The sequence below is a fragment of the Dermacentor albipictus genome, chromosome 4, assembly GCF_038994185.2.
Source record: "Dermacentor albipictus isolate Rhodes 1998 colony chromosome 4, USDA_Dalb.pri_finalv2, whole genome shotgun sequence".
Taxonomy (NCBI): Eukaryota; Metazoa; Arthropoda; class Arachnida; order Ixodida; family Ixodidae; genus Dermacentor; species Dermacentor albipictus.
This window is the reverse complement of record NC_091824.1, coordinates 53,357,052-53,384,471: the sequence shown is the minus strand read 5'-3', so window position 1 is coordinate 53,384,471 and position 27,420 is coordinate 53,357,052. Positions and strand designations below refer to the sequence as shown.

Below are 27,420 nucleotides of genomic sequence, written 5' to 3'. Positions count from 1 at the left end.
TACCATACAAAGAAAATTCAAAGATCTACATTTCTTTCTTGCTTTTCTTTCTTTCTACCCATGCGTTCAAGTATCTGCACGCTCGCTCGCTCTCTCACTCCATACGCTTTTAAGATATTGTCATCGCCATAGCGTCGACAAACCTGAAAAGCACTAGACCCCTGGCGGCGTGGGAACACACAAATAAGCACTCGCACGCATATGCCATCCGTCTGTTTTCACTCAAAACAAGAACGTCGGGCCAATATGTCTCCGCAAGAACAAACAACGCTCACTTGAACTCCCGACGAGAACGGATGAGTAGGGCTATAACAACAATACGAGGGCAAGCAATTGGGACACCAGATGGTCTTAAAATGTTTCTTGCTTCACACCCGTCTGCTATTTTCTGCTGCGTTCATTGCTGTCACCGTCGAGATGTGGATCGATTCCCATAGCAAATATGGCCCGCCATCAGCGCCAGTGCTTCTAGGTTGTGGCACGCGAATGCCCGATGAAGAGGTGTGGGCGGAACGAAAGTGTGTACACATGAATGTAGAGATAGCAGTGTTATGAAGCACGAACCTTTATGACAAGATAAAGCTGGTGCTGGCTGCCGATGATCTATGCTACAATCGTAAAATTGCGACATAGATAAAGGCTAGGCAAAATTATATTTATGAAATATATACAGAGAAGCCACAACCTGGGTGGGAGCATAAAAACAACCACGAACGTGCTTTTTCTAATCGCCATATTCGTCGTCCTGCGGCGCGCCTTCTTCAATTTGCGAGAATGGCCTGTAACATATGACCCGCGTTGGTCGGAGCCCCGTCTCGGCGCTTAGACAAGAAAAAGGCTCTAGGTTGAGCTGAAGCATACGGCCTTTGAAGGCCGTATTTTCACTATGCTGTATAGGGGATATGGAAGAAAGAATTTTCTTCTAGAAATTTTATTAATTGAGAATAAATGACGTGCTCAAGAAGCCTACATGGGCGGCTTGTAAGCGATCGGGAAGATGTACATTACCTCACTTATGGACAGGAACCACCTTCCCTACCTTCCGATCACCGGGAATTGTGGAGCACTCCACTGATTCAACAAAAATGTTCGACAAGATAACAGAGGAGTACACTTTAGTCATTTTCAATATTCTTGACCTAATCGAATCACAGCCAGAAGATGAAACTTTAAGATTACTAATGAGTTGGCGAAACATTAGTTGGTAGAACACTTTCGCGCATTTAGCTGACACGGTGTACCAAGCTTCTCTTATGATACGTGGTCTTTAATGGTGTAAAAAGCGCAACTTTAACGCATATGGACCGAAGAAAAGACAAGAAAGAATCCGAATCCGTCCAACGGCCGTGACTCAATATCACACGCGCAAGGGAGGAAGTTCGGGGAGGAAGCGCGTCGTCTTTCATCGCGTGCAAGTTGGAGTAAGGGTGGTGTTTCACTCCGGTGACTGCTGCGCATGGAGTGGCTGCATATGTCGGGCCTTGTATTCGCGTTAAAAATAAGGCCCGTTGAAGAGTTGAAGCGAGAGGTAGTACGATAGTGGAATTCGCTCGCTGTTGCTGCCGCTCTTCCTCACGCCAGCCTTTTAACAGCGACTATCCGCGTTTATCGAGTGCGATGCATTCATGTTTGTCTGGGGCACCATGCTTGCAATTTAGTTAGAGAATGTTCACAACTTTACACGGTCGGTAAAACTATTAGCCCTACTTCATATAGCAGTCTAGTAATTCGCTAACGCAAATAATGCTTGGCCTTTTGGGCGAAACTTTTTTTTATAGGGCAGTTCACGGCCGTTGTTTACTCGTTGTCCCAGTCCACGACTTCTGGCGTTGAACTCTTCCAAGAATTGAGCTAGTCCGAGCTCTCAAACGCACGTTTGCGCCGTAATATGGTGTCCAGCTTCTCGGCCGCATTGAACGCAGTTATGCTCCTTTGTCGTTTATCCTTCTGAAAATATGGGTCCCCTGCAAGCTTTACTGTCTCGTTCATGCTTTCCTCCAAGTGATGATTAGTCATTAGAGTACTTTTGACAAACCGAAAGTTTGGTACGACTAGTGAGAGTAATCTTGAAATAATATCACCCTTGCTGGAAAGCTTTACCAAAAGTGAAGGATTTGTCGAGTTGCGCCTGAAATCTAATTGAGAGAGGCTTCCTATTTACGCGTCCAAAATGCCTCAGTTGCAGTCTGTTCATTTAGGGCATGCTTGCTTTATTTGTGAGAAATATTAGAGTAAAATGGCCTGGCATTTGGTAAATGATTTACGCCATGCAGCGAAGACCATTTTGCTGGTTATTCAAAATTATTATTTGCGTGTACCACTAAACTTAACTTTAGCCGCATAAATAGTACCCTATGGCTACGTAGAGCAAGGTCTAAAATAATAGTTGATTTCGGCCGTTTCATAACCGCAACCCTTATTAAAAACATATGCCAGACGTCGTTCCAGCAACACAAATACCTAATATGATCGATTTATAATTAGGCTGCACTGCGCAAGCACATAATAGAAAAGATGTGTATAATGATCGCCATATTATTTAGGCAAGTCCTCCGGGTACAAGAGCTTACAGTACTAGTGTGTAAACGAACTACGAATACCTTACCACGAACAAGAGCCTCCATGAACACGGCATCAAATGCGAGTGAAAACAAATCGCCTAAATTTCGACCACACGCACTGGGTAACACCGTCTAATCCAGAACAGGAGCGTGATTTCTGGAAATCTAGCGAAAACTACGGCTCCATTCGAGGGATAACTTTAGATTATGCAGTGAGATAGAAACCCGCATGGAACGCGCGTCAGCATCGATGCACCCACTAGATTCGACAACAGCAGCAACAGGCTAACGTATAGAGACAGACATACACTGATATGATAGCTTCACCGGCCTCGCGCACACCATACAATGGCTTTGTTGGCGAGTGCATGGACCATTGTAACCTCTTCAAGCTCGAGGCCCCCTCATTCCCGATATGATGGTTGGTCTGATACGCCCGGAGCGAGCGGCCAAAGGAAAATCAGTGATCGGAGTCTTGTGGGGGGGGGGGGGGGGGTGGCACCATCAGCGTTGGGTACTGCTGAGTAGTGTTTCTGGGAGCCCCCCTCTTATAGCACTTGCAGCCCTCCCTTCTTTCAACAGCTTTGATGGTAATTCACTCTTCGACAGCTTTGCCCTTTACGGCCTCCAGATAACATCGATGCGGGCATGCGCAGTGGGGCGGAGGTGGCTGGTGCGTTGAGCAGGTCAACACGCTCTGAAGTAAACACTAGAATACTACGCCCACGGCACGTTTGATGGCGCCGCACGGAGTACAAAAGGAGGGAGTCGTCCCGGATTTCGTCAGCGCCAGGAGCCAAGCGATCTCCGGGGTTCACTCCCTTGTCGCAGTGAGTGCCGCACTGTTTGCAAAATTCCGCCGCAAAGCGGCTGTTGGCGAGAGGTGTGCGTTTACGGAAAGAAATCGTGCGGCAAGGGGCTTCGACTGGAATACTTCGTAGCAGTCTCCTCCCTCTTCATAGAAAACGCGTACGCGAATTCGGCGAGGACTTGACACCATAGATTTTGTTCTTATTCTTACGACAGCGTATGTCAGCTACACGCTCATCATGCATCCATCACGAATGCAGGGAGTCGCCCGCAGCGGCTTTCGTGCTACCAGACCAACTATGTTCGGCAAGAAGACGCGCAAATGGGTGACCTTTACGTCTGAGTCGAACGGCAGCCTTAAGAGAATATGTTCAATGCATATGTTAGCACGTGGCGAAATAAACAAAATTAATATTGCTCTATTTGGTGTACTGATGAAGCTTGCACTTAAATAATGCTTTGCAAAGGTATGCGAAGCATAGTGTCGAATGCATGTTTCGCTTACGTCAGTCAGCGTGTGTCATTTTACAGGAAAAGTTCTTGCACTGTCTATGCCTATGCTACCGTTCTAGGCTCTGCTTGAAGCCTGTCAAATGAAATTCAGGGCCTATCGGTGCGCAAGCTTATGACATTAAGTACACTCGCTCTAGCGCTATAATTTGCTGCCTGATGCGCGCAGTTTAATTCTGGGTCACTGCAGCCGATAAAAGGCATCACGTAATGCCTATACCGTACTCACTTACTAGACGCCCTTGTTTGTATTATGTGCAAATAAAAAGACAATAAAAATTTAAATTCCTCCGGTAGGGATTCTGGTGTCATATACAGTGTCCCAGCTAACGTAAGCGAACCTCTTCAAAATAAAATATAAACTATACGAGGTCGTGACCAATGGTATTTTGACAGTAGTGACGTGTGGCTGCCGGAGGAATTTTTTTTTTCATATCTGAACTATTGAAAATCAAATTAGATTATTCAACGAACTCTTCAATTATTGAATTCAGGCCGCGAACGTTAACGGAAAATTAACAATTGCATTTTAAAACTTCCCGTTCAGTTGTTTTCAGTGTGCTAAATTCGCGGAAATATTTCTTTTTCTGCGTTATAATGAAAACGCTCAAAATATGAAAACAGCGGCATGGTTATGCGTCCGCGAGTCGCGACACCAGTGGTCCCTTGCGTTACTCGGAATAAAAAACTGCTGGCTCTCCCGTAATCGAGAGCAGCTGTAAGCATGAGATGGTAACCAAGAAAGCAGATTGGCTGGAGATGCTACTAGCCACAATCTTAAACTGGGTGCAGTGCATGTTCGCAACGGCACATCCGACCACACCACACCGCACCACACCGCACCATGCCATACAGTGCACTGGTCCATATGGACGCTGACCAGCTAGATGAATAAAAGCGCCTGAAGGAGGCACCACGCAGCGTGGCGCCATCTCTCGAGGTGACGCAAAACCCGCGCCGCAGAAGTAACGGTCCGCTGGCCTTCAAAAGAGCACAGGCAACACTGTCTCAGCGCCAAAAGATGACAATAAAGTGTATGGTGCCCTGTATCTGCCTTTGGAAAGCCACTATTGCAAGTGACAAATAAAACATCAGCGTACTAGAAGTTACAGCTTAAGTGATATTGTGAATAACATTAGGAGAACTCTGAAACAATATTTTTGTAACTTGTTTGAGCAGTAACTAGCGTATGTAAGCGGTCTTGTGCAAAGGGTTGAGGGCCAGAGACCGCCTTTTCTTAGGTTTTGACTGGTTGCCCGAATGATCTCGTTTTGTTCTCGCGACTTGCCCAGATGTTCTCGTTTGTGTGCCCGGATAACAGCTCTGGCTTTTGGTTCAAGGCCACTTGAAAGTCGCCGACTATGGGAACTAAAAGCACTTCGGGCTTAATAACTCAGCTCAATGCCTAGCTCGGCGGCTACGGGAAAGTGGCGAGGCATCGGTATCGGCATTGGTCAACGCGAAATGCGAGCTGACTTTTCGGCGTGAAGTGTGAAGTCACTGCAATGGTTAGGGGCATTGAGGAGGGGGGAACAGTCCTTGAGCAGAGCTAATTTTTCCGAGTAACGTCTGGTACCACAGGTGTCGCTGTGTCCGGGCGCGTAATCATGGGGTTATTTTCATTCTTCGCGCATTTTCGTTATAACGCGGACCTAATAATTACGCGAGACATAGCACACTGAAAACAACTCAGCTGGGTGTTTTAAAACACAATTATTACCTTTCTATAAGAACTCGTGCCCTCAATTCAGTAATTAAAATTTTGGTCAAACAATCATATCTAATCATCGATAGTTCAATTATCACAGAATGCTGCTGCGGTGCGCCACTTCGGACAGATTATCGTTGGTTGCGTCCTCATACATTCTATATTTCATTTTTAGGAGCTTGGCTAAGGTCACCTGGGACACCTTTTATACTAGAGATATGTAAACAAAGATATTTACAAAGCTGTGAAACAAACCGATAAATTGCTGGTGACATATATTCGGAAGCAACGTCCTCTGAATGCGTAGTCAGTGCCTGCGGGTCGTGACTGTTTTGTCTCGAACAAGTAGACGACATTCACAGTTGGTTTGTGTCCGCAGTCTTTCGCACTTGCTGAGAGAGAAGGCCCGCGAACCTTCTTTAGCAAAAGATCCCGTCCACGAGGCTTTCATATCACCTTCCCGCTCATAAACAGCCTCACAAAGGAGATACCAATAATTACCGCTGTCGTGGCTCCGCTGAGAACTCGCAGAAAGATGATTCGTTCTTCGCTCCGTCTATAATATAGTGCACCCTGGAGCATGCGTAAGTGCAAAATACCGGCCTGTGACCTTATTCGGAGGGCTTTAGGCGCACTTCACTATGTTTATTGCATGGGACCTATAGTCCCTGTTAGCCTACTCTATGCCGTTGATACGATTACTGAGGAGTTAATACAAATTATTAGCGTTTTTATCTACAACGAAAGACAAGTGCGACACTATTTACAGGTTATGACAAAATTCACTACGCTTAGTAAGATGGATTAGCGCACTACCCTCAGCTTTGACTGTGTCGTAGCACTAAGCCGTTGGCACTAAAGATCAACATGAAAAGCTCCATCGAAAGCTTTGAGCCGAGAAACACAGAAAATATCGTTCGAGGGCGGTGAGAATAGTGTCGCTGGAGACACTGGGACTGTCTGGTATGTCACTTCAGTTACCTAATGCAACACACGGTAAATGCCGCTGTGGCGGGAGGTTTAGGACACCCCCTTCACGAAGTGAAGGGGGTGTCCGAAATTTGTGAGCCGGGCACAAATTTAACTTGATGGCGTGGGCGGTCCCTGACAAGCTTTTGGATGCTTTGCGACGTGCATGATCGGCCACTCACGCGTCTAATCGATAGCCTGCGCCATAGCAGGGGGCGAGGAAGGTGGCAAATGGCAACGTCGGTTCTCGGCCACGTAATAAATTAAAAGAGCAATTACCAGCAGTGTCGTGCGGAGAGGAGTTATAGGTAAACTTTACATGAGGTAAGACAAGGTAAGGTAACGTAAGGCAAGGCTGAGCAAGGCTGAGCAAGGTGCAATCCTGCCCACACTAGAGTTAATCATCTTCAGCAACCTGAAAACTATCTACTGTCGGCTACATGTCCCGTATGAATATCTTCTAATATTGGAACTTAGTGATCGATCAAACCATTAACATAAACCGAAGGCTGGGGCTGCCTGAAAGAAGATATTCCTCATTTGAGAAATCAGTCCAAGAACAGCTTTCCGTCAGAGTAGTCGACCGAATCAACGGTCATTTATACCTCAACAGTTCTTTATATTTGTTTTCTGTTTATTTTTTACATTAGGAATTTGTTTTTTCCTATTGCACAATTCTGCACGAATAAAGATCTCGCCAATATGCTGCAAACGGCTTGAGCTATCTTACGTGGGCGCATCTAACGCTGTGTTTCCATTCTCTGAGTCTTTCATCATTAACGTGGTCTGTGTAATCGATATGGTTTTATGCTACAAGGCACGAACAAGAAGAAGCACAGCGAAGGACCTGAATTTCTGAGAAATATTTATATAATGCAAAAAGACAGGAAAGCAGAAAAGGCATTGATGTTTCTCTGTATAAATTTATTTGTATGAATAATCAATCAACGTTACACTTGCGATATGCTTCCAGTTATTAATGAAGCATTAAATAAGTGAAAAATCAAGACACGTGAAATTCTCTGCCAAAAGATTTCCGGCAGCGCTTGTCCATCCATCCACTTCCTTCATTATTTGCGTACACATGCTCTCAACATAAACATGGCAGTGGGAGCTAACCTGCGTTTATTAATAAACCAAAAGCACGCCGCGAACAGCAGTTCATTCACACTTCTTCCTATGTCATCGCGTTGATGCCCCTCCAGGGCACCGCTGCTAAGCGCTCCGAAACCTCCGAACACCGGCTGCCGCTCCACTCGGCGAGGTGCTGGCGTCGCGACGGCGGCAGCGGTCAAGCGACTCGATTCTGCTCCGCGCTCTGCTCGTCGGTGTTGGTGGTACATTTGTATGGCTTGAGCAGGCGACTCTGTGGTTGCGTTAGGAGGACAGAAACGACTTGCGGGGGCGTTAGTTCCCGCAAATCGTTTTGTAAGAAGCACAACTTCGTGTTTATTTTTGCACGCGTTGCGAAAGCTAGCTGGCGTAGTGACGTCTGTTAACCGGGCCAGTTGGCTGCGAGATTAATTATTCATCTTACCAGCGCGACAGAAACGGCACGGAAAGAGTAGACCCACACGTCACAAACCCTGATATCACTTCGCAACTTCGTAATCCCGCATCGGGCTCAGCGTTTGCACTGTTCGCCTCTCCTCTTTTTGTCCCGTTTCTGTCGTGTTCGTGATACTAGTGCCAAAGAGCAGCATACGCCATGTGCGCATCTTGGCCAGACTCGTCCCATGAGCGCTGCTGTAGATTGTTGCCTCTCAGTGCGCGCAAGATAACATCTTGAGCGTCTTTACTCAAGCTCACGGACAGAGACCTAAGAAAAAAGTGAGCAGAGTAAGAGGAAGAAAAGGTGAACGTCCTATGCTGCGCGCACACGCGCGTTTTCTGCTGCACTTCTCGGCCGACGCGTACACCCCCGGCAAAGCGAATGAAGAGGAGGAGCATGATAAATCAATCTCACTGCGCTACTGTCACTGTAGCTTCTTCTTCTTCTTTCTTCCTCGTGGTTTTTATCGGCCAGCGAGAGAGTGCCGTGAAGTGCGTGAAAAGGTTTTGCTGTATGTGGCGATCTGTTGCTCCTACTTCGCCGCGCGTCTCACTCTAGGATGCTCGTCACGTTCTTGGTCCATTGAGCGCGACGAGCCTGGTAAGTGAGCGCTGTGCATAAATTATGGCGTAGTGCGCGTGATTCATGGCCCCAGCTTTATGCATGGACAATTTCGTTTCGCCGGTGGCTGCCCTGCGGCGCGGGCTGACCGAGTTTTGCGCTGACGGCGTCTGAGCGAGCGGCTCTTTCAGTGTGATGGACGAGGTGCGCCCATCGTGCTTTTGTTTTGGTAATGCCGTCCATGCTTGGTCTGCATGGGTATTTGGGAACTACGGTTAAATAATGATAACGGGCGCGCTTAAAATCCCATAATCTCATAGTCATCCTTTCTTCTGTCAGCCCCCCTCCCCCTCCCCGCTTTACCGATACGTGAGCCAAGAGTCATAACCCGAGGTGAACATAAGAGGGATTTGCTCGGATTTCGTAGCGCATATTTGTGGCCCCCAACAGTGATGCCACTATCCGCACAATTTAAAGCGCAACAGCTGCATATTACTACCGCTGTAAGCCCACAGGTGTCGCCATGGTTTTTGCTTTCGAAGATGTATACAGTAGCGGCAAATGAAAGGTGAAGTGGGTCTTAAAGTTGCAAACTGATAAAACCAAATTTTGGGTTACTCAAGGAAACAAACGGACGAAGGCAAGGACTCAAACCCATGGGCGCAATGTTTGGGCTCGTGCCGTTTCGTCTTTTCCTTCTTCTGTGCGTTTCTTGCGTAGCCCAAGATATTAATACAAACAGGCACCGACGCGCCCAGCTTTCAGTTCGTCTGCTGCAAATTGAGTAATACGTATATATCTACCTATGGGAATATATAGTGTAAAGATACCTTTTGCTCGGTGATATATTTTTTTGTCATGCTCCACTGATGATTAGCAGTGGTGATGCTAACGTAAGCTAAGGTCTCATTGACCACCTCTGCAGCACGATGCCTAAACAACACGCATTTGTTTCTGCAAAGTTCCACCATAAACTCGTGTTACGATGGTTGAAGGGCGGAGGCAACGACCCTTTCTTAGTGAACGAGACAGTCGTGCCACCACAAAAACGGCGGGTTTATTCACGGTCGGAAATATAAAGCAAAAGTAAGGAGAGAGGGACGGTGTGATGGATAGAGTGCGCACATGCGCACTGAAGTGCATAGCTTGCTTGTCATGTTCATACGCTACCGCAACTGGCCTGTCAGGTGTAGATGGGAATGGCATACATGGAAACCAATGTTCATGATAAACCTACACAGCAATATAACAAATTCAACATAAATTAAAGTAGAGCAGTGTTAACGCGTAACTGTGTACCTTAAGCTTCTCATATTTTGTTATACGCTGTATGGCTTTATCATGTCTTACCGGTCATCCAAAGTACACGCCTTATCGTACAATAGGTAGCTTTTGAATGACCAGAACAAAACCACGCAAATATAGTCAAGCAAAAGGACAAGTAACACATGCTTCACTTTTCATCCAAAGTTACGCATTCCCTTCACCTCAAGGCAGCTTCACGCACGGCGCTTATCAAGCCGGGCCATTCGAGACAACGACGTGGCTTGAAACAAAGGCAATCCCCAAGAAGTGGTCACTTCTGACGCGCGGCAGAACTTCTTTGGCTCGAGAGTGTCGGGGGCGTATAGTCCTGGAGGTTCGCCGCAACGAATTAAAATAGAAAGATACAAATAAAGCCGCGCCAGCAGCGGAAGAGAGAATCATCTAGCGCGCGCGCATACGCGTGTGCAGGCGACCTGCAGAGCTTCCACAGCTCAGTCTATGAACCCGGGGCCATGTCACACACAGGTAAAACAGAAGTCGCCAAGGCTTCCGTCGTGAGCGGTGCGCCAGTGGGCCTCTCGAAAACTTTCCCCAAATGGCTCGCGGGGGGGTGTGGGATTGAGGCACGACTCTCACTGGCCTATGCTCCGTACTCAGCTGAGCAGCCAGACGCTGCAGGAGGCTTCCATTTAAGACCACCGCGACGTGAAGCAACCGGAAGCAACAGAGTCTCGAATTTTTGTTTGTTAGGATGAAACCTCGACTCGGTCGGTGCGATTGTATACAGTATGAGTGCGCTGCCACGCGCCACCGAATGGGCTCCGTTTTGCGCCGCCGGGTTTCGGCCGTGGTGCGAGCGAAGCGCTCTGTAGTGCATGGCAGAGTGCTCGTCGAGTGCGTGTATTTTTTTTTACCGAAATTGGCACGGCGGTGGGTGAGTGCGACAGTTGCCTTTTTTTTCGATCGATCTCCGCTCAATCACGCGTGCACACTCTGTTGTAAAAGCTGGAAAGTTGGCAAGGGAGGTGAGCTTCGCTTCCTGCTTTCCAAACAACGCAGCTGCAGCGAAGCAAAGCTACAGCAACGCCTGTAAACCGCTTGCTGCCAGTGTTACTAATAAGAGGATTCTTTTGTGGTCTACGAGTAACGCATTCAGGTATGGCCTATTATGATCACGTTACTTACAACTTAAGTTTGCGGGGGGGGGGGGGGGGGTGAGGTGAATGATATTTGGTCACTCTCCTCTACTGTTGCAACTACTGTCTCTTTCTTTGACAATAGGGAAACTAACAAAAAAAACCTGTTCAATGTACAGATTTGGTTTAAATATCAAGTGCGTCGCTCGAGGAGAAAGAATGAACCAGGTTGGTTTGTAAAAAAGGGCGGCGAAATATGGCTGAGCACAACGCCGGGAACCTGGGAATGAGTGGACGAGTAATTGTAGTGTTAAGTGGAGAGGGATTATCGCTACATGGAATGACCGCCGACGCAAGCATGATGTGTCGCTTCCATTGGAGTACCTCTGCATAAAAAGGATTGACTTTGCATGGGCATTTAAATAGTCATCAATATATATTTGGCAACATCTACACTAGCGGATAGAACATTTAGAGTAGGTCTCTAAAATTGCCAACCAGAGAAAATTTGTGCCTTTGAAGGAGGTCAGGCGATATACACGTCCGCAGTTAAAAAACAAAACAAAATTGCCAACCAGTGAAAATTCGTGCGTTTGAAGGAGGTCACGCGATATACATGTCCGAAGGTAAAAACACTTTCAATGGGGTATGTAACGTTATTGTTTAAGCGACGTGACGTTATATATGTATTGCATTCATATTCCATTGATAAGTCCAGTTTTCCGTTTCGTTTTTCCAGCGCTTCTAAACATCCTCACCCTAGCGTTCTTCTTCTTTCCTAATTTTTCTCTTTCTCTCTCTTGATATAACTCTTCTTTTTTTTTTACGTCAGTGTTCAGCCCGCTATGCATACGTCATTTTTGTACGCCGCGTGGTCGTCTTTGCTCACAAGTGCACGCATGTGAGTGCCGCTAGAGTGTACTGGAATCTAGTGCCGCTAAGGGCAACTGAGTGAATCTGGCTGCTCTAGTAGTCGGTCCGCTCGAATGCACCAGGCGTGACTGGTGTGCGCGCCTTCGGAAGAACACACTGTTCGCGCCAATGAGCACGCGCGAAAAGATAATAGAAACGAAAGGCGGTCATCACACGCATTTATTTCGACAGTATGTAGGAACGCAGCAGTTGAAAAGCAACACCTCTCGTGTTGCTGTAAGAAAGGAAGGAAGGAAAACAAGAGGTCGTGCTGGTGTAGAATTCTATGGAATGCTGCGGAATGATTGCCTTGCACTTTCCTTTTGTATTCTGCTGTCTCTCAAAACAATCAACCATATCATATCAGACCCGCAAATCGTCAAATGTCTTGTGAAAATGTTAAAACAAGTTGACAAGAAACTTTTGAATGCATTTTAGTTTACAAGAACTCTGCATCATTTTCCAATCAAATTTTCGAATCACTTATACGAGTGGCGGCCCCATTGATGACTTAGGCGTGGGACCTGCAAGACAATGATGAAGGGCAAAATGAACGGAAAATAACAAAGGGTCCTTATCTTATATAGCTACAGACATCAAAATTGCACTCTCCCCCTCCTCACCACTCCCCTGGCTACGTCACTATTTGCAGCATGCAAAAAAAAAAAGCCACACAGAACCTTTTTCTTTATCTCTCTTTCCATTAAATTCTACGTGTACTCTGAATAAACCGGCAGGTATCTGCCTCCTATAACTATAAAGCAACAGGGCATCCTTGAGTTTCTCTGCTTGTGACAAAATGGTCTCCCTTGCACTACAAAACGCCGATTGCAAACGGCCACGGTCTCTTTGGTTCAGCCGGTCACAAAATCCGTCTCAGAGGCGCCACGCGAAGAATGAATAGTTACCGTAGTGCCATTTGCATATAATTTTAGCCGAATCTACACGTTAACGCCCCCGGACATTCTCGCTGTCACTTGAATATCACGTGCATGTGGTTGCCGCTTTAAGGATGACATGCACCATTGCGCCTGTTACACCGTAACCGGGACCGATCGGCACAGTGCGTGTATAAGGATCCTCGTGGCGCCGTGATAGAGAGCTCGTGCGTTCCGCAGCGTGTGTCATACAAACAAGAGCGAGTTCCTTGCCGAGCAATTCTCTCGCGTCCTCTGTGGGGCCATTCCGGTGCTAAGAGAGCAAATGGAGGATTGTTTATAAGGGAATCCGCAATGACACATTAATTGCACTGCAGGTGTATTGCAAAACATGGAGAAGCACACGCTCAGCAGCAGGCGAGGCAACGCATCGCCGGACCCCTTCGAAACGCTTTTTTTGCCAGCAAGAATTAAATTTGTGGTCTTGGGTTACATAATAAGTATGTGCTAACACTGCTTCTCCCAACTATTTATTTTTGATGACGGCCGTATGGTTAAAATCTAGAAATCAATCTAAGAAAGTCGCAGTTTCACCCGAAAGGGGAAAGGGGATAGCTATACGAAGTAATCATGGCAGTCTTATCGGCCTTTTAAACTTGCAAGCATTTGTTTACTAAGTAAATTAACAGTTATATAATGTGTAAGCGTGACTGAACGAGGACGCAGAAAGAAATGGACACACAGCGACAGCGCTGTCTCTGTGTATTTGTTTCTTTTTACGCCCTCGTTCAGTCGCGCTTACGCATTCTATCATGGGTTCGAACAAACTAGCCCGCCAACGTGTTTTAACTAAATTAACGAACATGGTGCGCAGGTAAACATGGACACATCTCGCTTGATGAGCGCGGAAACTCGCTAGTAAAAGACTGGAGTGAGGAATAGCAGCAGCAGCAGCGATCCAATGGACCTTCGTGCATCTCTCGCTTCAATGCGAACGAAATATCGAAATCACAGTGCATAAGAGGGTGCCAGGACTACGCGCACTCAGCAAACATCGCAGATCGCTTTGGCCGCGCGAACTTTGGCCTCGTCGCATATCGCTTTCAAGATACGGCGTCCGCTCGGCCGCGCCGTAAGCTGCAGCCGGCGGTGAAGTCTCCTCGTCTCCTCGTCTGCAGCCGGCGGTGAAGTCTCCTCGCCTCCTTACCCCCGTGCCTCGCTCGCGACCGCAGATGGCGCGTTTCCGGGCCGCCTTCCCCACTCGCACATGCGAGATTGAGCCGCGTTCGCTGGCTCGCCCTCGCAAGCTTTCACTGTCACATGCTGCATACGGCGCGCTGATACGGTTTTATCGCTCTTGGACTTTATACGGAACCTCACGGCGACGGCGACAGCGACGCCGACGGCAGAAATGCACCCGGAGTGTCCATGTAATTGCTATAGCAAAAAAAGGCTCGACGTTTGTACTTTCCCTGCTATAACATACAAATATGCGTATCGTTACGCACGAAACGTCTCGAGGAGAGCTATTCGGAATTACTACGGCGGTAACGGATGAGCCATCAAGCCAAATTTATAAAATGGGTCAGGAAAAGTTCCGCATTCCTCGTGCTTCCCCCAAAGGCGACCGCTGTATTTGCTCACTATTTGCTCAATATATTTGCTCACTCGGCTCTTCTTGCTGGGCTACCTGTGTTGCCCTCACGTTGAGTCAGCTGTGCGCGGTAGTCTGTTTAGTGTGGACGCCACCGGTATGGGAAGTGTATACCTGATTGCAACTGTTAGGTAATAAGTAATAGATTAATCAAAACATAGCAGACATTTGGATGGTGATGGGAGGGCTGTGAAATTCTATTTTCTTCACATGCCTACGGTGGTTTTCTCATAGGTATACTTTTGACGACAAGCCCTTATGGCCTGAAGTGCGAACCTTGCAGTGCTAAGCAATTAGAATACTATTAGAACTTACGTGTCATTTCCCTTTGCTATTGTTTGTCAGCGCTTGGTATGCGCATCGTTCTTTCCGTCGCAACACAAATTACCCACGATAAACAATGAAATGAAAGTTAGGAGGGCTTGATATTGACGGCACCATACGGAGCATGCAGACAATTCCCAAATCGCCTTGCCGCAAACAAGCGCCAGCTATAGTTTCTGCGGCCCTAAGGAATTTTAGACTGATAGAGTGTAGCAGACTAGAAATCCCTATGAAAGCGTCCGTGCAGTGGGAACGGACTGCGCTCCACAAAGCAAAGCGAGCCATCATGTGCGCATTGTGACTCAAAGCGTCTGCCACGTTCGCGGGTAAGCGATAAGCGAGCGCTGAAAGCACTGGCAACGAACGACAGCGAACTGGCAAGGCTTGCGAAGTTCAGTTCATATTGATACCGGCAGACCCATACCGTTCCTAAGTTAACGTGCCGACGTTCCGCAGTTAAGCAACATCCGATCCACGGAGCAGCACAGTGGGAAGGCAGCAATGCCATGAAAGAGAAAGACAAGGAGATGAGAAGAGGGCGAGCGAAGGACGCACGAAAGCGGAAGGGATTATATTTTAATACCCACGTAGTACGCGCCCGGTGCCATCAAGCGACAAATGTCACCGGTCCTCTTTAGTGCATCCCGCTGCGGTCACTCGAAGTGGCGCGGTCCTCCGCCGCGGACTGGACCGTAAGTCAGACCTTGTCCTTGGGCTCTCCTCTTGCGCCCTCGACAGCCTGCAGAAGTGTAAGGAACGGAAGCGATAGCGGCGGTCATTTTTTGGAAGAGGATAATTGAAATCTGCCCCACTTGGTACAAACTTTACAGGAAAAACCAGTCAAAAGGACGTAGGGCAAGAGAAAGGAATTCACGCAAGAACGACTGGACTAACTGCGCTTTATAGGAAACAGCACATTCCCAGCAAGGCTAAGAGAGCATGCGCATAGCGTAAGCATTCATAAGCGCAGCACAACCAGCACTAAGCAGTGGTTGTGCTGTGCATGCTCTAGCATTATCTTTTATCCTTTGTTGTGTCACATCTCTGTAGCAAAATTTTACTGGTCACTTCAAGGCTTCCTAGAAGACAAGTGTGTGTACAGAGTCTTCAGGTGCGTTGACGATTTTTTGATACCTTTAGAGCTCTCACCCAATGAATCCTTGCCCGTGGTTGCAGATGATGCTCTGAGTACCTCCAAAGCTTAATCCCAGACTCATCACCCATGAACACCCTAGCCCCCATTTGATCATGTTCCCAGAATTGGAATTAACATTCTTTGACGATAGTTATCTAAGCCGTATGTTTTCAACTCTAAGGAAGAAGGCCCTCTTGCCTTTCGGCACCGCACACTCGGAGATAGTAAAAAGAGGAATCGCAATGAACGGATTTCGCAAACACACTGGAAAGAAGCTCTCACCACGCTATTAAAAGTAGTTCTGACAACTAATTCCAACGTTTGCAAGCCACAGGGTTCCCCAGAGCTCTTGTGAAAGGGGTCGCTGAATCTCTGCTTCAGAAGCTAAAGAAAGAGGCTGAATATGCGGTTCAGGTGAAGGCAGCAGAACGAAGAGTTTTCGAAGTTGTGTCTTATGTGCACAAGGTGGTCTACGACATCAAGAAGATAAAGGTCAAGCAGGTCATAAACGCTGTGTTTTCGGCTCCCCGGAAGCTCTCGAGCCTTTGCTTGCGTATCTCACGAGGCAGGGTAAGGCAACCGGGTTGTACGACGCAGTATGAGAATTTTTTCACTGCATGTGCAGCACGCCTGGTATGTAAGTTTCCTCTCACATCCGAAATAGCTTACATAGGCCAAAAAGACCGATGTATTAGGGACTGGCTGCATGAGCACCTCACTTGCCTGAGTTCTGATGACGGAGCATACCTGCCTCGCCATTGCCGTGAATGTGCTTGCTTTTCAACAACGTTGTTGGTCTTCGCAGAGGCAGGGGCAAAGAAGAGAGCGACAGTTTAGAAGCCTAGTACATAGGTTTGCGCGGTGATGATTGCATTAGGCCAACTTCGGTGCCCTCGATTGAAAAGAATTTTTTTTTACATCAGTGTCGATAGATTTGGTGTATCTATATCTTCCTTTTATCATTAATATTGTCTTTAAATTGACGCTGGTTCCGCTGTGCATGCTCTGTTAGCCTTGCTGCAAATTTGCTGCTTGCAATGAAGCACAGTTGTTACTCCAGTCACTGTGGTGTGAATCCCTTTCGGAAAGCGCGGAGGGCACAGGACTCGTCGCGAGAGGCCCGCCGGTGGACAAAGCGCACTCACCTTCGTCCGCATTCATCGAGGTCGTCAGGCAGCGGAGTCGCCGATTTTGTCGTACGTTGCCCTTCCGACGGCGACTTCATCGGCGGCAGCGAACGGAAGAGAAGGACTCGCTTTGGCAGGAATACCGCGGTTTGTTGACAAAGGGCTGAGCACGGCTGCCAAGCTCTTCCCTTGGTCTGCCAATGCCGGTGATGCTGACTGCCGGAGATGGGCCGTCGCGGGAGGTGTGAGAAAGAGCGGCGTAGTAAAAGGCTAGGAAACATGGAGGCCTGTCACGGCCGTTGCAGTGTCTACCTCTGTGCCGTAGAACCCGTTGAGAGACACCTATTTCTGATAGAGGGATGGCCTGTCCACAACGCGGCGTGGCGAATGGGATGAGACCATTAGCAGGGCGCGCCTCCACGTCGATTGCACGGGGGCTCTGTCCTCCGCGTGCACTTATTCCGACATCACAAACGAAAGCAACCTAAGGATGATGTTCTACTGAGGAATTAAATTGAGCGATGTGAAGGCTTTGGTATATCAACACATGAATGTGGGCAGCAAGACGGGCCACGACGCCTGTGAATCCCCGCGTGAACAGACGATGTGCGAGGAAGTATGCCACAGGGCGTTTGTTTTCTTAGAGAAAAGCTTACAATCAAACATGCGCGCAACTTTCGCACCTCATTCTAGACATAGAAGACAGCAAACATGCAAAGATGCGAGATATGTCGCGCGTGAAAAACGAGTGGCGGCTGCATGAATCGTCAATGCCTTTGGCGAGTTGGCGAGTGTCAGACAAGCGCCTAGCCCACGGCCCACTCCCGCCTTACCTACTTCCAAATCACGGGGTGGAGGAGCGAACGCGAGTTACGAATGCTAGAGATAATATGCGAGGCAGTTGAACTACTTCATGTAAGCACCCATTTAAAGTGAGAAGAGCTCGGTGCTGGCCGTGGGCGAACATCTGTCGCTGGCTGAGGGCCGTAGTAGCGAGGGTGTGCGTCAGAGGGAAAACGCTTCCGTCGATAGCTGACCAGCAAAAGAAAGACGCCCGAGGGATCGGGGTTCAGGGGCCGAAAACGAATTTGTACTTCGCGCGCACAAACACAAATACGGGGAAAAAATGAAGCCTTGGGTGCAAGCAAACGGTGCTTCTCTTGGTGAGTGGGGAAGTGGGGAAGAAAAGGTTTCCGTGGACACGACACTCGCTTGAGGGATGTTGTGGCAGATCCTGCCAATTGTTAATTTTACTTCTTTTTTTCCCCTTGTTATTTCTCTTCAGTTTACTTTACTGGTTCCCTGCATTCTGCGTTTTGCCCAAAGCGCTGAGCATGTCGGGCCTCCACTACGTGCATCGCTAACCTTCCGAGGTCCGCAGGCCTTTCTAAAGCGAAGGAAAAACGATGGAGTGAAAAAAAAATCAGCCAAACATATGACAGCCGAAAACCAACGGTCACCGAAAGGGAAGCTTCGGGCTGGCACCGTCTCGGTTTTCTTCCTTGCCTGTTCGCTCTGGTATTTTTCTTTGCTTTCGGGACCAGGGGCAACACGGCGGATATCAAAAGGAGTTGACTGCAGCTGGACTCGCGGGAAGGGTGGGGCGGAGGGGGTGTGGACCCACAAGCATTCGAGCGTCGCCTCTGACAAAGTGAATTGCAAAGTGGTGGCCTCGTGTGTAAGTTTGCTTGGCCCAGCGTCCTCGGAATCGCAGGCTGCAGCGCAAGAGGAAAATTCAAAATGTTAAGATGAATGGTGGCTGCGATGGGAAGAGCGAGGAATCACAAGCTCTCCGAAATGCTGCTTCCTCTTCAGGAAGCAGACGCCCAAAAGCATTCCGCATTTCTCCGCAGTAGTCGCGACGAATACCTAACAGCTATGTAAATGTAGGTGGTCTTATGGGCATTCGATACTGTTAGGCTTCCCGGTTCACTGTCATGCGCTGAAAACTGGCATGCTACCAAGTTTCGGATAAGTTGCTGGTGAAATCATACGAGCACGTATATGCAATTCGGTGTCTTTTTTTCGATAATTCCTTCACTGGTGAGCTAGTCGCGCTGACAATCATCGTCGATGGTCTCTGAAAACATTTTCGTTTTAAATGTAGAATAAGTGCATGGAAAATGGGAGTGTACGAATGACAACTTCTGTAATGTGAGGTTGTGTGTTCGGCTCCGATCGGCCGCATTTTGTTTTTATTCCACTTTCATATTGCATTGCCCCCCGCCCCTCTTTTATTTCCCCGTGTGAAACACCTGTGACTTTGTGTATAGGTGCTATCGCGAGCATTTATAAGCGTGAGCTCACCTTTGTCAGAGTCGTAATGGATGATATGCAAGAACATGCAGTTCGTTACAGGCAAGCTCCAATTTACTGCAACAGCTTTGTCGAGGACAACCTGTCCCTATGGCATCGTTATTCGGGTTTCCCGGGTTGCATACTTCCGGGGTCCCCGAACAAAGTTAGACTACACCAGTTAGTATGTCGATGTTTTAGCTTTTTTGTATACCCATCAGAAGATTTGCGTTTTTTTAAATACTCGCGGCCTACCGTATATTGTCCGGTGTGGGAACACGGCCGGCCCGCTTCTCCCAGCTTTCCTCCCTCTGTGTGCGCGAGATTTTTAGTATAGCGTAAAACGCTTGCGTTAGCGTTAGCGTGTGACGCAACGCTAACGCAAAGAAAGGCTGCACTGGGTGGCACATGGTAGCGTTTTAGAATAGCGGAACGGAGAAAAGCGCTAACGTTAACGAAAACATACGGCGCCATCTAGATCTAAAAACACGAAGTACTCGATAGCCACACGAAATGTCGAGCTGATTCAATGCCGAATCCGCAAGTGTATCCCTAAGTCAACCTTATCGAAAGCCTCAGTTGCTGCGTCAATTACGCATGTAGGTGTTTGGTTTGAGTGTTGTTTTGTCGAGAGTCGCAAAACGCACCGCTTATTCTTAGCATGCAGCGATCGAGTGTTCTGTGGGACCCATATGACGTGTCCTTTTTAAGTTGGGATGACATAGACGCCCTCATGCTTCGGGAACGAGAGCGGCCGCGCAGGTTCTACGTGTCCTCAAGATCCACTCAACATCCAAGCTATTCCGGAGGGGACGTTTCGCCGGCAATTTCGCTCCCATTAATCCGATTTCCCACTTCTTTCCACATTTTTGCAACGGACGCCCATCTTGACGTCCATCCGAATGGGTTCAAGGCGAAAACCTCCTTCAGGAGGTTCATATCGTCGTCGTCGGTAAAACGCACACGCATTATGACCACAGCACCGACCACACTACTGTGTTTTGCCACGGAAAACGTGACAGGCATCGGCTTGACATGCGGCTTTACACCAAGCGAACGAGCGAAATACACTTGGGCGACATCTCGAGGCGGACTCAGCAAACATGAGCAAACATTAGCATACCCTCTCGTTAAGCCTACTGCGCCGCTAATCGAGAACGTATATCGTAAACAACGCCCATTTGTCACTTGTGCGCCACTGTCGAAGCATCATCCCCCAAATCTAAAGCAAACACGAGCATTAGTGGGGAACGAATGAGCCGAACAGTGCAGGCCGACGACTCGATAGATCCGAAGCGGGCTGCTCTCACTTCGACTGGCGCCGCCATGTTGCCGTGCGTAAGGCTCCCCTTGCGTGCGTTAGCGTTCACCGCTAAATTTCGAAAATAGCGTACGTACGTAAGAGCTCCAGCACCGTTTACGTAAAGCGCATGTGCAGTGTGGTGCACGCAACGCTAACGCTAACGCCAACTCTTTGCGTTTGCTGCTTTACGCTATACTAAAACTGTCTATGAGCCGCAATCGTCGGCTCACCGTCGCACGGTTTCACTCGCACGCACATCGTACGACGCGCGAGGATGATGCTCTCCCGTGACAAACCAACGCCACCTAGACTAAGAAGGCCTGTGCACTCCTCCGTGACGTCACCAAACTCAGCCCGTACGCAGCCCTTCGCCATCGTTTAGCAGATGACTTGGCGGCCGCTTTCGCTACGCATAGCTTTCTTTCTGACGTGAAGGAAACTTAGAAGTAGCTTTAATGAACATAAAAGAAGTCAATACAGTGGCCATGGGGGCTAAAGCCATACACTTCATGTTTTAGGAGCATTGCGCGATAAGCTTGCGTTTTGTTTTGACCATATACTTCGCACATATATTTGTAGTGTGTGCTGTCGTGTTTTTTTTTCTTTCTTTTGTTGCTGGTGTGGAGAACATTACAGCTGGTGCTGTCAAGAATGGCGAGTTGCGCAACAAGATTGCCACCTTGCCACCCGATTACGACAAGGGGTGCAAGACGCGCACCTCTCCCTCTCCGTCGCTGCAGCTGGGAGGCGTTCAAAGAAGCGGCCTTTGCGCTGGAATCCGCCGCCTTCCTCCAGCCCCTTCGACATTGTGACGGGACGAGTTCGGTGCGTGGACAATGATTCCAGAGTTCCCCAACGCGGAGCTGATTTGACACGCCTGGACAAGCCGCCGTGGGGACGACGTATTTTTGTGCTTCTCACGGTTCGGAGTGGCGCGGAACAACGAGCGACGCTCGATCGGCAACGATAGTTTCCCGGAACGGCACCCCGCGCGGTTGCCTTTGTGTACGTAAACTGATCTTCAGAGCAGCTGCGAGTTGGTGATGTGTAAACGAACAGTCGCCGCGTCGTAGGAACGGCGGATCGAGTGTATAAAAACTGTGGTTGTGCGAATGCTGAGGACACACTTCTCTTGAGCAGTCATGTTAGACTGAGTCACTTCTCTCATGCAGTCATATTGAACTGTTACTCTTTTTCTCAAGCAGTCATGTTAGACTGATTTAATTTCTGTAAATAAACCCTTTTCCTCGTTCTCGATGAGAAGCAGTTCTTCACTTCATCAACGATCTCAGCGTAAATAAGTTGGACGACGGCATGGGCCAGCTACCTTCGAATTCATGCCGCACTCCAATCTTTGCAAAGGACCACGGACGATGGGATTGAGCCCCCAATCCTGACAACTGGCTGACAGCGGTGAGATGGACTTTGCGACATGGTGCTGTATCTGCGGTGAGTGCTTGGTTTTTGCTTTGACTCTCTAGGCTTCATTTTGTGGTTGTTCTGTTTAGAACAGTAGGGAAGCTAGATTGTTGTGTCTTAGCTAGGTTGTGTTTTCCTAGCTAGATTTAGAGAGCAGAATCAAGGCAGTAAAGCAGCATTCATGGAGTTAAGGACATTGCTGAGAGACGAGTTGTTGATTGTTTGTGAGGAACTGGGCCTAGATGTACGCAAGGAAATGCTCAAATCGGAATTATTGGAGCTAATTTCCAATCAGGCCAGTGAGCAAGATATTGAAATGGGATTGGAACTTCTCAAAAAGAGAGAGAAACGGGAAAGAGAAAGAGAAGAACGGGACCGAGAAAGAGAAGAAAGGGACAGAGAAAAGCAAGAGAGAGAGGAACGCGATAAAGATCGCGAGTTTCAGTTAAGGAAAATGCAACTTGAACTTGAAAGCAAACGTTTGGAGTTGTCTCAAGGAAGTGAAGGCGCTCTGGGACGATCAAGTGAGGCAGAATCGTACCGCATGGACAGGCTATTAAAGCCATTTGAGGTCGGGACCGACATAGGCTTGTTCCTATGCAATTTTGAAAGGACTTGCGAAAAGATGAACTTCGGCCCGAGTACATGGCCGCAGCGGTTGCTGTCTATGTTGCCGTGTGGGGCGGCGGAAGTGATCGCCAGATTGAGTGTGCAGGATGCATATGATTATGCAAAAGTTAAGGCTAGTCTCCTGAAGAAATACCGCCTTTCAGCCGAAGCTTTTCGGCAAAGGTTTAGGAGCACAGGCAAGAAAGATAGCGAGGGCTATCCGGAGTTTGCATATAGCTTAAAGGCCAACCTAGTCGAGTGGCTTAAAAGCGCGGAAGCGTACGACAGCAGAGACATGATCATTGAATGCATGTGTCTAGAGCAGTTTTACAAAACCATCCCCCAAGCTGTAAAACTGTGGGTGCAAGACAGAGGTAATGTAAACACTGTGGAAAGGGCGGCTGAATTAGCCGAAGAGTACGCAACCCGTAGAAAGTTGAACGCCGAGGAGGGAAACTGGGACGGTCGAAATGGACCGCGGAAACCATTTCCGTTCAAAAAGGGTGCGCAAACTAGACGATCCGAGCCTGTAGACATGGCGGAAAAACCCGCAGAAAAGAGCGAGGAGAAACTTAACGGGGAAACCGCACAAAAAGAACAGAAAAGAAAATTCGAATCTGTTAGACCAATTCGCTGTTACAAATGCCACAAACTGGGACATATAGCTGTAAACTGCGAGAAGTCTAGCGTAGTTTTTTCCTACGTGGAGGAAAAGGATGAGAATATGGAACTTTTAAGTTCATATCTCCACGACCTGCAAGTTAATGGAAAACCATGCCGAGTGCTAAGAGACAGTGCCGCCACGCTGGACATTGTCCATCCGTCTTACGTGATGGTAGATGACTTCACCGGAGAAGTAGCGTGGATAAAACAGGTTGTAGAAGAACACAGCGTGTGTCTGCCCATGGCCAAAGTCAAAATCAGTGGACCATTCGGGGAGCTAGAGACTGAGGCTGCAGTTTCCAAATTTTTGTCACTGCAGTATCCCTACATCTTTTCGAATCGTTCGAATCAGTTACTGCGTGACAGAGGGCTCAAACTGGGAGAGGGCATAGTACAGGCATTGACCCGAGGCCAAGCTCGTAAGATCGCGGCGCTTTCGGCTGAAAATGCTCAAGCTCCTCCAGCGGAAGCAGAAAAGGGCATAACTTCAATACCCGAATCCGAGCTAGGCCCGAGGGACAAAAGAACAGTTGAGGAGAGCCTGCCAGCTGACCAGCTCAATGAGAGCGTAGCACTAGAGTGTCAGAGTTCTAGCCTGCAGGAAGAGCAAGCAGACGCGCTCACAAGCGAGACAGGGTCGTTATTATCACCGGCCTCAAAGAACTTCGATCAACTCTTACGCGTGGATAGAGAGTCACTGGCAGCTGAGCAAAAGAATGATGAGAGCTTAGCTAAATTACGTTACACAGCTAAAGAAGGCATTGCTAGGCGCAACGTAACGATACATGAGAGAGGAGGATTGTTGTATCGGCATTACAGAGATCGAAAGGGTAAGATTTTAGATCAGTTAGTCATACCTACTAAGTATAGGGAGGACCTTTTGAGTCTTTGTCATGGAAATGGGTGGTCCGGCCACCTAGGCATAAACAAATCAAAGGAAAGATTGCTTATGGAATACTACTGGCCTGGCTGTTTCAAAGATGTAGAAAACTTTGTAAGATCATGCGACGCCTGCCAGCGTTCTGGTAAACCAGGAGAGACTTAGAAAGCTCCACTGAAGGTAGTGCCCTTAATAACAGAGCCTTTCAGACGACTTGTAATAGACACGGTAGGGCCTCTTCCAAAAACAAAATCAGGCTACAGGTACTTGTTTACCATGCTGTGTCCGGCCACCAAGTTTCCAGAAGCAATCCCTTTGAAAGAGCTCAGCTCCACCGAAGTAGTAGACGCGCTTTTGACAGTGTTTGCACGAGTTGGGTTTCCAGCCGAAATTCAGGCAGATCAAGGGTCAGTATTCACGAGCGCACTGACTTCCACATTCTTGCAAAAGTGCGGGGTAAAGTTAATTCACAGTTCTGTCTATCACCCTCAGTCAAACAGTGTAGAGAGGTGGCATTCGGTGCTTAAGCGAGTTTTGCGTGCGCTCTGTTACGAGCACAAGGAGGACTGGGAGAACTGTCTGCCGGCAACTTTGTTTGCTTTGCGAACGGTTCCACATGAAGCGACAGGGTTCTCACCAGCAGAACTAGTGTATGGGAGGACACTCCGTTCTCCACTGAGAATGTTAAGAGAGATGTGGGAGGAAAGAGGGGAGAGTCCAACCGTGGTTGAATACGTGCTAAATTTACTGGAGCGGCTAAGCGCAACCCAAGAACTAGTCGGAAAGAACATGGCAATAGCTCAAATGAACGCCAAAGTCTATTACGACAAGAATGCGAGGCTTCGTACGTTTAAAGTTGACTTAACGATGAAAGCGGGAAAGTGTAGGTTTGGTTGTTCGCAGGTTACTTATCTGGGCCATGTTGTCGGTCAGGACATGAGACGGCCGGCTGAGCTGAAAATAGCGACGATTGGAGATTTTTCTCAGCCGCGCACGAAAACGGACTTTCGTTCATTTTTGGGACTTGTGGGGTACTATCAACGGTACATTCCGAACTACTCGCAATTGGCAAGTCCATTAACAGACACCCTCCGAAAGGGAGCACCGAGTAACGTACACTGGGATAAGGACAAGGAGAACGCTTTCCAAAGTTTGAAAACGCTTTTGGTTTCTCGCCCTGTGCTTCGCGCGCCAGACTACACAAAGGAATTCATAGTTCAATGCGACGCAAGCGACAGAGGTATGGGCGTGGTACTTAGTCAGGTCGGCGACGATAACGAGGAGCATCCTATCCTCTACGCCAGCCGTAAACTAAATGTAAGAGAGGAAACCTACAGCGCTTCAGAGAAGGAATGCGCTTGTTTGGTTTGGGCCGCCCAGAAGTTGTCGTGTTACTTGTACGGAGCGAAGTTCATCTTCGAGACCGACCACTGTCCTCTGACGTGGCTCAATCAAATGTCACACAAAAACGGCCGCTTGCTCCGATGGAGCCTCACTCTCCAAGAGTACAACTTCTCCGTTAGATATAAGAAGGGAAAGTTGCATAGCAATGCGGATGGTTTGAGCAGGCTAATTTGAATTCTGCGTTTGAGGGTCCCGCCTAAATTTTAAGGTTACTAGTGTTAACTTTTATTAAGCGAAGAAGATCCCCTCTCATTTAGCAGGATTCCCTCCATTAATTGCTGAATGTGTCAGCAGGAATTTGCTTCAGAAATTGGCATAGTGAAATGTAGCATTTTTTTTTGTTTCTGCACTTATGTTGTTGTTTTTTTTGAAGCCTAGCGAGTCTAAAGTGAGAGCCAATGCACGTCATCTCGGCGCAGAGCCGTGTTGTGGGGTTCATTTTGCAGTTGCCTGTCCTTGATGTTTTGGGGCGGTGACATCAATGCACAAGTGGTCGCTGCGAGCCAAGACATCAATCCCCCCCTGACCAACAGCCGTTCTCTTCCTGCCTAGCGGTTGTCAGCGTTAGACAGTCGAGACTTTTCGGGCCATGGAGGCGCTGTCAAGAATGGCGAGTTGCGCAACAAGATTGCCACCTTGCCACCCGATTACGACAAGGGGTGCAAGACGCGCACCTCTCCCTCTCCGTCGCTGCAGCTGGGAGGCGTTCAAAGAAGCGGCCTTTGCGCTGGAATCCGCCGCCTTCCTCCAGCCCCTTCGACATTGTGACGGGACGAGTTCGGTGCGTGGACAATGATTCCAGAGTTCCCCAACGCGGAGCTGATTTGACACGCCTGGACAAGCCGCCGTGGGGACGACGTATTTTTGTGCTTCTCACGGTTCGGAGTGGCGCGGAACAATGAGCGACGCTCGATCGGCAACGATAGTTTCCCGGAACGGCACCCCGCGCGGTTGCCTTTGTGTACGTAAACTGATCTTCAGAGCAGCTGCGAGTTGGTGATGTGTAAACGAACAGTCGCCGCGTCGTAGGAACGGCGGATCGAGTGTATAAAAACTGTGGTTGTGCGAATGCTGAGGACACACTTCTCTTGAGCAGTCATGTGAGACTGAGTCACTTCTCTCATGCAGTCATATTGAACTGTTACTCTTTTTCTCAAGCAGTCATGTTAGACTGATTTAATTTCTGTAAATAAACCCTTTTCCTCGTTCTCGATGAGAAGCAGTTCTTCACTTCATCAACGATCTCAGCGTAAATAAGTTGGACGACGGCATGGGCCAGCTACCTTCGAATTCATGCCGCACTCCAATCTTTTCAAAGGACCACGGACGATGGGATTGAGCCCCCAATCCTGACAGTGCTTGTCGTCAAATGCTACGTACGTCACGCATGCCTTGAAGACACCTGACAGTTTTGTAATTTTTTGTCCTGTGTCAGGCCACTGAACAGTTGAGTTTACAGGGCGGAATATGCGTTATGATTTGCTGTTTCTCGTTGCCCGGGGGCGCACCAATTTACGAAACATAAATATTGCAGCTAGGAGGATTTTGTTATCACTATTTTTCAAATGTATACACTACACACATTTTCAAGCAGAGTGATACCAACGGGCAAATACATTCAGAATAAGAAAGACGTTTTATTGCCGGACTGAATGATTGTATGCATCTCAGCTTGTATATACAAACAAAACATAAGCACACACAAATACAAATGCATATATACATATACACAAATACAAAGACA

The 27,420-nt window shown here is 48.1% G+C and overlaps 1 protein-coding gene across 22 annotated transcripts in view; it reads left to right on the top strand.

The window, feature by feature from the left end:
- The window catches only part of LOC135909142 (roundabout homolog 2-like), a 402,696-nt gene that overhangs the window by 274,736 nt on the left and 100,540 nt on the right, over nucleotides 1–27,420 (top strand). The window contains exon 1 of one of the 22 annotated variants that reach the window (XM_070536957.1): nucleotides 15,444–15,533. The exons of the other annotated variants lie outside the window; for them this stretch is intronic. Within the exon in view, the coding sequence (XP_070393058.1) occupies nucleotides 15,460–15,533 (74 nt within the window). The 5' untranslated portion in view covers nucleotides 15,444–15,459. Of the gene's footprint in view, nucleotides 1–15,443; nucleotides 15,534–27,420 lie in introns of those variants that run through there. 22 annotated transcript variants of the gene reach the window in all.